The sequence below is a fragment of the Trematomus bernacchii genome, unplaced genomic scaffold (assembly GCF_902827165.1).
Source record: "Trematomus bernacchii unplaced genomic scaffold, fTreBer1.1, whole genome shotgun sequence".
Lineage (NCBI taxonomy): Eukaryota > Metazoa > Chordata > Actinopteri > Perciformes > Nototheniidae > Trematomus > Trematomus bernacchii.
The window spans coordinates 4,844,165-4,857,141 of NW_022987588.1; the positions used below are offsets into that span (position 1 = coordinate 4,844,165).

The following is a 12,977-nucleotide window of genomic DNA, read 5'->3' on the forward strand; positions in this document are numbered from 1 at the left end:
CACACAAAGACACACAACCTGACATGCTGCTATCCAGAGATGGAAAGTCTGGACCACATTTCTACACTATGTGTGAACGTTGTTGTCCATCTCTTCTCATCTGTGTTGGTGTTTGGTTTCTAGGAGAACTACTCTGAGATGCGGATCAGCCTGAACCAGAAGCCTAACAGCAGCAAAGACTTTGGCTTCCAGGCAGTGTGGGACTCGACAGGAGCTCGTGTCACCACCATCCAGCCAGGTAACAACAGAGATATTTGAAAGAAAAACAGTCAAACAAACACGTTTTATTTTAAGTGTAGAGCTTTATTCACAGGCAGTATTACGAGTACTGGTCAGCCAAACTGGCAACCAACATTCCCAGTGATACAAAGGCGAGATGAAGCAGGCATTAGTCTTATCTGACTGATAATGGTAAACACAGATAGGATATATATAATGTTGGATCTGTTATACTTTATATCCCTGCTGGGTAGTTGTCAGCAGGTTTGTAGGTCTGTTTTAGTGGCGTCGCCAGACCTATGTAGGGCAGCATCTATCTGGGTCAGATCTGCAGGGCCTGAGCCTCTCTTTCTACTGAGATTGCACCACCTTCACAGTATCTCATGTAATCTAGTTACGTTCCACTAATACTTGTAACACCAAACAATAATGCATGAACACAACAGTAGCTGTGTGACACCTGTTTGAACCTAGACCGTACTGAAGCGTCAATTTGTTCACTACAGATGTATGTACATTGAAAAACCCGCTATTGTGTTATGTTTCATTTCATTTTCATGTCTTTATCCATAAGGACGAAGCACTTTTATCACAATTTCTCTAAGTGTGCCAGTGTTGTGATGTAGAGGTTAAGAGAAAACATGCTATAAGACACTTAAAAGACAACAAAATATGTAACATATGCACGAATAAGATCAAAATAGCATTAGTAAGAAACAAAACATTGACGGCTGTCAATAAAAAAGTAAATATAGTAATGTTGGTCAAGGCAGAAGAGGACCACACATGTCCATCTTACATCATCTTAAATAACAAAACATTTTTATTTGCATTACATTTCTTGTTGTATTGAAGTGATCCGAATTATTTTTACACAAGTGAATCTCTAAAGACCTTCATGTCAGGTCAAATATGTTTGTTGTGGATATAGAATCGCATTTTTTAACTGTCAATTCTATATGTGAAGGATTACTCTGGTGAGACTGAAAACTGTAATATTTTGTAAAGCACTGTTTTATGCACGAACATTGACCTCTTATAAATGATAAAACTGTGCACTTTCTTTGTTGCTGATACCATTTTGCTCTGTCTCGTGCAGGCAGTCCTGCGGAGATGTGCCCGCTTCAGGTGGGAGACGAGGTGTTGGCGGTGAACGGGCAGCAGGTGGCAGAAATGAGCTACAGAGCGTGGAAGTCCAGCATGGAGGAGGCTCTTCAGGAGGGCAGTCTGGTCATGGATATACGCCATCATGGCAAGAACAGTGAGTCCTATTAACACTGTCTGTCTGAGTGTGTGAGTGGGTGTGGTGTTTGTTGGTGTGAGAATCTATTGAACCACTTTAAGGGTTGAATTCCTGGAATGACAGTACTGCTTATGCTTTGAGCGTTGCTAAACAGTTTTGACATTTTAAATTGGTCCGTAAACCATTGTGAAATCATCCATGAATGATTTCTTGACAGCTAAGTGGAGAAGGACCTGTAACTTTTTTTTCTCATCTGACGAGAGAAGGCTGTTATTGTGTTGACTTCAGCGGTTCTTATTCCCATTTTTTCCCTGTGTGTGTTTTTCTTGTCATGTTTTTCCTTTTCTCCTACTTCTACCGTTTCATCAACGTTCCTCTTGTGGTGTTTTCCCTATTGAGAACTAACCCAGTTTAGGTCCTCTGAGTGTTCTGTTTTCACAGTGTTAGTATAACAGGCTTACTTATCCAACTACGTCAGTGTCACTTTCCAAATAATAATAAACCACCGGAGTAGCTCACTTGCACTAACACACTGTACTTGTTAAAATACTTTAGTGAAGCCCAGTGGTTGTGAGCCTGTTAGAAACACTGTGTGGGTTTATGGAAGCTTTAATAGGCTGCATGGTTGGGGAAGGTTTCTCTGTCACACCCTGCTGCTCTCTATAATAACACCATAACAACAACCTTGTCCTTTGCTTTATAGACTTTTTATGTAAATAGACAATTCTGTGTCAAAGTTTCACATATACAAACGACTTCTGCACTCCCAGAAAAGTTTGTTTTAGGTGCAAACAAACACATGCTATTTTTCGCTCTTGCATTGTCTGCATGCAGACTGGGACACAGATCAACCTTCCCTGCCATATAAAAGCCATAAGATCATCAATCTGACCAGTATGGATCATCCGACACTTCTAGGTTCCTCTGACTCAAACACTGTCAGCTCCAGCCTGGATTTCACCTCACGCACTTCCATGGAAAAGCTGGCAACCAAAGAGGCCCCCGCCTACCCCGTCATCGTGAGTGACCCAGAATGAACTCAGGTTTGATCAAGTTTTATTTCTGTGTCGTGCCCCTTTAATGAGCGTGCGCCCTGCCATGTCTCCCTGCAGGATGTGGCTTCAAACAGAGTTAATGGAGGTTTCCGTGAGCAGCCGGTGACCATGAGGAACAAAGGTAAAGAGCAGAGCACACAATCTGAAAGGTCAGAAATGGATTTCTATTTCTGACCTGAATACAAGAACACATATTGATGTAATCTTGTTGACTAAGTTCGGGGAGAAACTTTTTGCAGACACTGGATTATAATAGATAGAAATGATGACATTTACTGTGTTGTGTAACAACATGATGCACCATAAACTGAAATGTATTATTTGACATCTTGAGCAACACTTGTATAATCTATTTATTAGTAAGATAAGATGTTATCCCCTGGTAAAACATTTTTTTCTCCTCACTGTTTTCCATCTCTCATTTAGAGTCAGAACCCATATCTTTGAAAAACTTAAAACGGAGGTCAGAGTTTTTTGAAAAAGGTAAAAAAAAAAAGAAAAAAAGATTGGGGGCGGGTGGCTCTTAATAATAATGATAATGGGTAATCTGTGTAATCTGGTGGCTGGGTTCTCTGTGCTTTTGTCTCACTGTCTCAAATTCTTCTGATTCTCAGGGAAGTTTTGCATGTATTTTATCAGTAACAGCTTCATGATCAATTGATAAGTATTATCAATTGATCATGAGCTGTCGGGATTAAAATAGGTTCCTCTATGGCTCTGTTTGGTGCCAGAGCTTAACCATTGTGCTGTGCCACTTCCCTCCTTCAGGTGGCTCAGGGTCCAGTGTCAGTGCGCTGGTCTACCTCTGTGGTAAAAAGGGTGTAGTGTGCAGTGACTTCCTCACCTTCGCTTTGTACAATCTGGGACACTGACATGCTTTTCAAACCAAGGGAGTCTAGTGATATTTGGGGCAATTTTCTCCTTACAAACCAAACACACTTTGCTTAGCTTTATTTGTTTCAAGATGAAGGTATAAAACCATCAGTTCATTACGTTTTTGTTTCGTATAGAAGAAAATATAAAACACTATGCAACAACAACATATGCAGCTCCAAAAGTTGGACAGCATGTCAGACATCAGGCCAGCGTACCAACCACAAATACCATTCTTTGAATGCTCTAGTGTTTGTGGTGTTTTTATGATGGTGTCCAGGTTTAACACATGGTTACACTTTTCACTCTGCTGCGCATGAAGTTAAAAGCATTCCTGTTGCTCTTTCAGCATGCATGTATTGAACTGTTTGTTAGCCTTTCAGACTGTCTGCGCTGTACTTGTATGCATCCTAAGTATGCATGCTGCTCATGTGTGTGTGTTTTTCTTCCAGTTAGTTTGCTCTTGTTCCTATATGTGCAAGTATGGGCTGAAATTCAATCTCAATGTCAACAAGTGGTTGATCTTGAATTTAGAAAATCAATAACTTGAAGTGGGTGAAATGATGCCTTTTGAAAACATCAATTGTGTTGTTTTACATTTGATTTTAAATGTTGAATTGACTTACAAATCAAGAAACTTTTCATAGGCCTGTCAACTCTGTGTTGCTACAGTATTTGACCTTCAGGTGAACCTTATCGTTTTTGTTCTGTCTGTCCATGTCAGAAGTATTGATCGCATGATTGTTCTCTTTTCAAGGAGGATCAGAGTCTGCAATGCCAGATGTGAGTAGTATTATCAGTGCATGAATGGAAGTTTTGTCTCTTTTGATTTGCTTTCTGTTATAGCAGAACACTATCCTTAAACCCACAGTTATTTCAAATTCGAGACCTATTATTTATAATCTCATGTGCACCACTTTGCTTCTGGTTCACTTTGCTTCTCAAGCGTTTAAGTCAGCCAATAATCATCTTGGATTGCAGGAAGCTTGAATACTCAAATGTCTGAGAACAAAATATGTTGTGAAGTATGTTGTAAAGCCTTTTCAAGCTGAATTGATCCCATAGATTTGACAATAATGCAAAGTCAGTTAGGGGGTCAGATCGTATACATTAGTAAAAATTACTACTACAGTTTAACAATACTCTGCTACACGTAATCATCTAAAGAACCATACATTTAACAAAAAGCAAAAGTATCCAATTTACAGAATTACTTGAGATCTAAATATATCATATGATTACTTTGTATACTGTGTGGTACCCTAACCCTTAAAATGTCATACTAATATATTATTTGATGTTAGATTTTGAAATAACAGTATAAATCTGCAAAGAACTTGCAACTAAAGCTTTCAGAAAATGTAGTGAAGATGCAATTACAATATGTTTTTGACAAAATGTAGTGAAGTAGAAGTATAAGCTTTAATCAAATGGAGATAAGTAAAGTACAAGTATCTCAAAATTGTTCTAATGGGCAGTACATAAGTAAATACATTTCACCACTGGATGCAGTTGTATTAAAATAACAGGAATATTTTCTTTGCTTTAAAGCCATAATCAGGTTATAGTTAGAGGTTTTAGGAAACATCTAGTATACACCCGGTTTGTATCCGTGGTCAGTTGCATAGATACGTTTGATGACGTCACAAGCCTCAATGATTGATGCCCTATTGATAATACAAGCAAGTGCATTTATACTGCATGTTTATTTTCTGTGTCTGCAGATTCTTGTTCCCCCAATCATTCCTTCCAGCCGCTGGTCCTGGGACCCCGAAGAGGAGCGCAAAAGACAGGAGAAATGGCAGAAGGAGCAGGAGCGCCTCCTTCAGGTACACAAAGACAGACTCGTATAGAACGACATCATTGTATGTTACAATGTGCACTCAGCTGCCACTTTATATGTGACAACTTGCTAAAAAATGAATGCAGGGCAATGAATGTAATGTGTTATACTGAGGGAGAGACACTTAAAAGTTGTGTAAAATCCCCAAACAATGAAATAAAAATACTCAAGGTGAATATTTGGAATAAAATACAATTACATTACATTACATTTAGCTGACGCTTTTATCCAAAGCGACTTACAATTACCAATTACAGGGACATTCTCCGTGGAGTAACTAAGGGCTAAGTGCCTTACTCAAGGGCACACTAGTGGTGGTGTTCCAGGCGGGATTTGAACTCACAACCTTCCGATCTTCAGCGATCTTCAGCCCACCTCACCTCGCGATCTTCAGCCCACCTCACTATCCATTAGACCACCACTACCCCCAATTAAAGCCAAAACAACTAAACAATCAAATAAATAACTTTTTTAGTTTTATTTTATGTATACCCGTGTAAGACACATTATCATTTCTTTGCATTTTGCAAGAATCTTTTTCTGATTACAAGGACAGCACTATATCGAGTCTGTGGGACTGCAATTTAGCAGCACCAAAAACGACACCCACTTAAATGACACTGAAGTTGATCAAACCCTTTATCCGACAAAAAGGGACGAGACACAGAGCTTGAAATGCTAGGAAGTCCTCACAATCAAAGCTGGCGGCTCCTAATAGGCACAAAACAGAAAACCCTACGGGGCTTTGGCAGCTGAAAGTAAAGCATCTGTAGAGTATCCAACTTCTATGTAGTACAATACTGTCAAAACATTTTCGGAGGGTCTATTTCTGGATGGAGATCAAAGTTGTCCAAACAGAGCGCTGTAGCCGGGAAGGCTTGTTACTCCTCCGATCTAAATCCCTGTTGAATACACGGCCTGATTTCATGAAGCCAGGGAGACTTCCTGCCCTGGGCAAGCTTCACTAGGTTTATAACTTGTTAGTGTGGTTACATAACATGTAGCTTGGAATATTTTGAATTTAATACAGCTACAGTATTTTTAGTTTCTATTGTATGACTGTTTCTTCCTGCTGTACAATATGGCCATAATTATCTTTATTTATTGTGTGTGCGACTATTCATGTATATTCAATGTGGATGACCTTTGACCTCCCTTCCTGCTCTTCCTATCCAGGAGAAATATAAGCGCGACCAGGAGAAGATGCAGGAGGAGTGGATGAAGGCTCAGCAGGAGGTGGCCGACAGCGTAGAAGAAGAAGAGGTAAGGAAAACATGTTATCGTGTATAAATGACGGCCTAACATCAAAAACCACAGAGGGGTTTCTAAAGCAATTATTTTTGGCTTGTAAATAGCATGTTGATTTCACATCAAAGAGGCCCTATTATGCATTTTGGGGTTTTCCCTTTCCTGTATAATCTTATATAGGTTTGTGTGCATGTAAATGGCCTGCAAAGGCTAAAATCCAAAAGCACCAGACGCCTCGATTGGTCTCCTTTGTTTATTTCAGAAAAATATAGCACTTTTTGAACATTAACGCACGTCACAGTGGAGCCACAATTAACAAAACCTGAAAATGTCCTTTTTGTCAAGACAAGTCAATAAATAGCAGAACAATGTATAGTCATGTGGATTCAACTTACAACATATCTGGCTATACTTCCCAAAATGGTAAAAAGATTTCCCGCTGATAGTTTTGCAACAAAAATCCCCCTAAATTTGAATTTCAAAACAGGCTGGTTTGTCACCTCAAGAGGTGACATGAGTTTCTCCGCTGTTGTTGCAGTTCCTCCTGGAGGTTAAACGACTTCATGTGCTTCCTCTTTCCGTCCTTCCTTCTCCCTAGGAGCCAGAGAGCCTGGTGGTGGACAGACACAGCCTCAGCCCACACTCACCCGTCTCCCCCTTCAACCAGCCAGCCTTTCTTTCATGGGAGGAGGAAGGGAGAACGAGGAAAGCAGAACAGGAGCGCCAAAGGCTGGAGGAAGAGCGGGAACGCCAAAGACAGGCGGAGGAGCAGGAGCGCCAAAGGCAGGCGGAGGAGAGGAGGAAGAGGGATGAGGAGGAGCGTGAGCTGCTGCGTCTTCAGGAGGAGAGAAAGCAGAAAGAAAGACAGGAGGAAGAGGAGAGAAAGATGAGGGAGGAGGAAGAGCTGAGATGGCAGAAGAGGAGAGAGGAGGAGAGGGAGGAGGACAGGAGGCGGCAGGAAGTTGCAGAGCATCAGCGCAGAGAGCGGGAGAGAGCCCTGCAGCAGCAGCAGCAGCAGCAGCAGTGGTCAGTAGAGACACCGCTCCTCCTGGAAACACTAACACTCGTCTGTCCATCATGTTGATAATAACACATTTAAGTAGAAAACATAACCTGCTTTCTGTCTGTGCATTAACATAAGTGCAACTAATGTGTTTGCATGTGCTTTGTGTTGTAACCCTCGTCTCACCCCTCCCTCACACTACCAAAGGGCTGGTGACTCCCATGGCTTTGCCAATGTCCAGCCGTCTCTGTCCTTTACAGACAGGTCAGTACTGTACAGGACGGACTGTGTTTGCCTTTGTCAAAGTGCATCTGCAGTCATAACATAATGCTACTTTCTGTATTCAGCTATTTGTGCTAATATTACCTGCTTGCTTCATACCATATTATAATTAAGCAATAGCTCACGACAGGCTGTGGTATATGGCCATTATATCACAGTTAAGGGGCGTGGTTCGGCCCGACGCGAAGCAGTTTGCTTTTCAGCCCAACTGTATACTGTTTTTCTCAGACGCGGAGGGATACTGACTTGTTGTGAAAAGTAACTTACAATTCTACCCGTGGTATACGCTCAGTATATCACGGCTAAGAACCAATCAGATTGCTTGATTTGACTTGTCTGTTTTATAATAAAAAATGCATAACAACTATCTCTTACATTGTATTATAACATGTCTGAATAATGACTTTAACAGGTTGTATTGGCAACACTTTAATTTAGGTCCTCAAGTTTAGTATTTATGAGCACTACAGTATATGATACTTTAATAAATGGTAGTTTTAAGCAGATATAAGTGTTATTTAATGTATTTGTCACCAACCAAAACCCCTTCTGTGGACACTGGAGGCTGCTGTATAATGTATAACGATCTGGTAAAACACAGTTGTAATTTATACATACAAATATGTCTTCATACCATAGGATAGAGTTATCTTGTCTTATCTATATTATACATACAATTCTCTAAATCTGCTTACAACTACTTTATAACCCAATTAATAAATGTCTGTATTCTGCTTGATAGGGGTGATTCAATGTTAATAGTTGTATTTGATATCTAAACTAATTCATGTTGCCTTCATGTTAGAATGTCCACATTTTTAGCTCCAGGTTCACCTTTTTTAAGTTCTGTATACCAAAACGGTTTCTCACAAGCATTCGATACTGCAAAACGTCAAACAAGAACAAGTCGGACAAACACATAAAGCAGGTCCATCATTTAACATCACAGGTAGTAAATCCTGTTTCTCGTCTGTTATATTTACAAAACGTTTCTCAGTACATATACAAATTGGCAACTATTTACTGCATAGCTGATGTGTCAAAGTATTTACCACACTCTATTTCTGGCTCTATTTGAACCAAATCATTCAAAAACATGTCTCTGTGTAGACTTTCTTACATTTCAAAGTCCCCTAGTAAGTGGTTGGGTCTCCAGCTGAGATGAAAATTGCCTGTGATTGGTCTGCAGTTTCTTTATATAACCATTATTAACTGTGCTATTTCTCATAAACACTTGGGAACTTGAGGCAACAAACATTTTGGAAAATATATGGCTTCTTACAAAATGATTTATTTGTTATTTATTTATTAAAATCTGGCTCCAACTGGTATTTTCCTTTGTTTGACAGGACGAAATCTCAATCATCTCCCCAGCTCGATGAAGAGGAAAAACCTCAGAAAAAAGGTACCTTTTCTTGATTTAATATACTCTCCATTAGTTATAAACTGATGAATTCCATGTAAATGCAACAACAACATGAGACCAGGAATATAAGAACATTAAAATGTTGGTTTCAAATGTGTTTCTCTTTATGCTGGTTGTTATAAAAAGGACTCGATGTATGCATGTTGTTGCACATACGTGTACATATTATACAGTATATGTGGGCTGTAATCTGCTGTAGGTGTTTATATGCAGCGGGGGGGCATGGCTCACTGGCTGCTGGACGAGCAGGCGAGGAATGCGAGTCAACAGGCCCAGAGTCAGCGGGCTGCATCAGAGCTGGAGATGGAGAGGAGGAACATCCTCAATGCCATGAGATACAGAGAGCCGGAGAAAGGTCTCATTATCATGACCAGTCAATTATGAAATCTCACCGAATCAAAACGGTTTGATTAACAATCATTTGGTAGATCAATTGTTCGGCCAACAAGAAAATTACAGGCAGCGAAAAAAATTAACTCATTGATTGCAGGGTAATTTCTCTCAGCCTGCTTCCATAATTTCATTGCACTTAATAAAAAAAAAGGTCAAATCAAGACTGGGGAAATCGTATCAACATCATCACAATCTTGTTCCTTCTCCAATTTCTCCACCAGTGATGATTTATTTTTCAGTTTCTAAAGTGTATCTCTCCTCTCTGGGTGCAGTGACAGGCGGTGTTGTGGGGGACAGGATGGGAAACCAGTCCCAGTCGGAGCTGGAGCGCCAGCAGATCCTGAACGAGATGAAGAAGAAGACTCCGATGCTGAGGGACAAAAGCTGGATCCGCCAGAACTCAGCCGCCATCGGCACCACCCAGGAGTCCGACGCACCCTCAATGCGCAGGTAAAGTCTCCCCACCGTGTATGAGAGTAAAGTAACCCTGTTGTGTTATGATGGTGGTTGGCCTTTCACTAATGTCCTGATAATGTGTGAGGATGAAAACATTTAGAAGTCTGGCTACAACTCATTTGGCAAATTTGACCATTACTAAAATATATAAACATTCAAATAAATTCCAAAGTTTGTAGCCAGACATTTTAAATGCCTCTTATGGGCTAACGTGGGTGTGGTGTGGGTTGGCTTTGCAGAGGTGAGTCTCTTGACAATTTGGACACCTCCTACAACTCCTGGCGCTCCTCATGGACTCCCAGAAGCGCCTCCCACGTCCCAAACTACTCTGCGCCGTACTCTGGTGGCCCTTCCCTTTATGGTGGTGGTCTTGGGGCCCAGCGTCCTGTCTCCTCCACCCTGCCTTCCTCCTACTCCATGGGCTCCCTCCGAGGTGGGGCAGGACCCCCCTCGTCCCCTTGGTCCCGGCAGTCTTCTTCCCCTTCTCCTTCCTCTCCGTCACCTGCCACTTCTCCAGAGCCCACGTCAGAGGCAGGCGCCCCTCAGCAGCGCAGCAGGTAAAATTAACAATTCTGCTTCGCCTAACCCCCCCCAACAGCTGCCTCTAAACTCTCACTGGTATTCTGGGTTCCATATTCATACTCCAGGTGGTGTTGTGAAAACATAACTGTGTATGGGGAAGTAATTGGTGGGAAAGGGGAACTGAACTTCATCTGATTTCACTTGTTCTACTTTTTAATGTATTACAATATTATGTTTTTTTTAATGTTTCATGTCCTTCTTACATTTACCCTCCATTTTACAGTTGACAGGTTGACAATCATTTACAATCCTGTTTTTATTTACAGAAACTCCGTTCATACTTACAGTACAGTAATAATTTGAGTTTGTGTTCATGTGTTGCATAGCATCAGCGGCTCATACTATCCAATGTTTGGTTGCCAGATCTTTAAATATCAACATTTGAAATAATAACTTCATCATAGTTTTATTCCTGTAAACAAGAATAGGACACATAATTGATGCATTTTAATAGGTGACTGAACAATCTATTTAATGAAAAACATATCTACGTATTTCTTTACAATGTTTCAAATGGAGCTGTTGTCAACGAGCAGCTGTTTCCTCTAGCGGGGGACATGATTGGCCCTCAACATCAACATCAATATTCATCAAAAGCAAACAGATGAATTCTCATTGTAACCCTTTTGTGTGCCGTGTCATGTGTAAACATGAGTTTTGCGTGTGTGTCTGCATACATACATGCGTCATGCATGTGTGGAACGCTCTCAAATCACAGCTGTGCGTTCTGTAATCCAGGTCAGTGAGTGGCAAGAAAATCTGTACGTTCTGTGACTCCCCGCTGGGAAAGGGAGCAGCCATGATCATCGAGTCCCTCGGGCTCTGTTATCATTTGACCTGTTTTAAGGTGAGAGCTGGGTTCCTCGGCTGATCCTCAAGCGCTAACATGATCACTCTTTTCCTTTTATGACTAACCTGGTGATCCTCAAGGTCTTGATCCGTTTTCAGCTGAGCAAAGTAGATTGTCTGTGCCAAATCCTGCAAGCCAAACTAATCAACCCCTCCCTCACTTTGTCTCTTACTACCAACCTTTGATTGTTGATTCTTCCCAGAACGCTGGTCTTCTCTTGCGTTTGGTCTCCAGAGATCCCTCCTGCAAATCTGTGACTGTCATTTCTTCTTTTTCCTCAATTCTTCTCTTTCTATACATGAAATCAAGGGGCTTCTGTCATCCCTCCGCCTTTGGACTTGGTCACTTTGGTCTAGCTTTAAATCTATTGAATAGCTCTTAAACTTTTGCCTTTCCTGAACTCCCTCAGTGCATCGACTGTAAGTCTGAACTCGGGGGATCGGAGGCTGGGGCTGAAGTCAGAATACGAAACAAACAGCTCCACTGTAACTCCTGCTACATCCGGCATAAAGGTGAGTCCAGCATCAATCTGATCGACATCATGACGTTTTATTTTCCGCTTCCTTTACGTGTAATATCCCTGTTTCCTTTCAGGCCAGCCAACCTCTATGTGACGTGACTGTCCTCCAGCAGATCGATGAAGAGACTACTTGTGACAACAACCCATGAACATTTAAGTGAACATTGAAGCCATTGCAAATAGCTGGGACACTTGGTATGGACATATTTCCATTAATGAAAATCTCAGTTGCCTCGCTGATGAGAATTATATTCGTGTGTGATGGAGAGGGTAAGCTTGCAAAGAAGTTATCTACTTTAATGTTTATATCATATTAAGTATTACAAAATGAAAGGGTTCCGCATGCGCCAGAGTTATTAAATGTTTAAGCCACAAAACTAGTCAATACGTTCAATTGTAAGATTGTTTATGATCTTTGTTATGACCTTCGCTTATAAAGATATTAGAGATCTTGAGAGAGTTTTAAAGGTTTCAATTTCCTCTTACACATGCTTTTATTTCCGCTCAGTCTTGTGGTATTAACATGTTTGTTTTGTTTGTAACAGGGAAAAGTAATTAAGATGACTCGATTAGCATTCTTGCAAAACCTATTTAAAACCGTCTGCTTGGATAGCACTTGTCTGGAGTTTTCACTGATAGATAGAGGATTGTACACACAAGCAGGTTTTCGTGTAAAGAATATATAATACTGAATGGCATTGAGGCAAACCGTAACATTTGTAAATAAAATGACTATATGCTCATTTCCGGTGTTTTTGTTTACTTTTTTCAGCTGTGAAATCGCATGATTATTTGTAATGATATTCCGGTACATGGTGCAAAGCTTTCCCTGCTTCTGTAATCAGAAATCATTATACTCATCTCTCTCTGTCCGTCCCTCTCATTCTCTGTTTCTCTGTAGTGCCACAGTCATAATGAAAGGAATTTCAATGAGCTTTTGTGCAAAGGTTCAGAGGACCTGCCTGCTTTGTGTGCTCTGAAGCC

At 40.8% G+C, this 12,977-nt stretch overlaps 1 protein-coding gene across 16 annotated transcripts in view; it reads left to right on the top strand.

Moving 5' to 3' along the window:
* Nucleotides 1-12,737, top strand: part of lmo7a (LIM domain 7a) — a 46,880-nt gene extending 34,143 nt beyond the window's left edge. For 4 of the 16 annotated variants that reach the window (XM_034128546.1, XM_034128547.1, XM_034128545.1 and 1 more), the window contains 18 exons: nucleotides 124-238; nucleotides 1,319-1,480; nucleotides 2,297-2,481; nucleotides 2,575-2,638; nucleotides 2,944-3,000; nucleotides 3,286-3,327; nucleotides 4,148-4,173; nucleotides 5,115-5,219; nucleotides 6,410-6,496; nucleotides 7,080-7,507; nucleotides 7,692-7,748; nucleotides 9,116-9,171; nucleotides 9,392-9,547; nucleotides 9,858-10,035; nucleotides 10,281-10,598; nucleotides 11,362-11,470; nucleotides 11,883-11,985; nucleotides 12,068-12,737. In XM_034128546.1, coding sequence (XP_033984437.1) covers nucleotides 124-238; nucleotides 1,319-1,480; nucleotides 2,297-2,481; nucleotides 2,575-2,638; nucleotides 2,944-3,000; nucleotides 3,286-3,327; nucleotides 4,148-4,173; nucleotides 5,115-5,219; nucleotides 6,410-6,496; nucleotides 7,080-7,507; nucleotides 7,692-7,748; nucleotides 9,116-9,171; nucleotides 9,392-9,547; nucleotides 9,858-10,035; nucleotides 10,281-10,598; nucleotides 11,362-11,470; nucleotides 11,883-11,985; nucleotides 12,068-12,087 — 2,268 coding nt within the window. In that variant the 3' untranslated portion in view covers nucleotides 12,088-12,737. The remainder of the gene's footprint in view (nucleotides 1-123; nucleotides 239-1,318; nucleotides 1,481-2,296; nucleotides 2,482-2,574; nucleotides 2,639-2,943; nucleotides 3,001-3,285; nucleotides 3,328-4,147; nucleotides 4,174-5,114; nucleotides 5,220-6,409; nucleotides 6,497-7,079; nucleotides 7,508-7,691; nucleotides 7,749-9,115; nucleotides 9,172-9,391; nucleotides 9,548-9,857; nucleotides 10,036-10,280; nucleotides 10,599-11,361; nucleotides 11,471-11,882; nucleotides 11,986-12,067) is intronic. The other 12 variants (XM_034128560.1, XM_034128549.1, XM_034128562.1 and 9 more) reach the window with 10 other exon arrangements.
* Nucleotides 12,738-12,977: the final 240 nt, after the last annotated feature.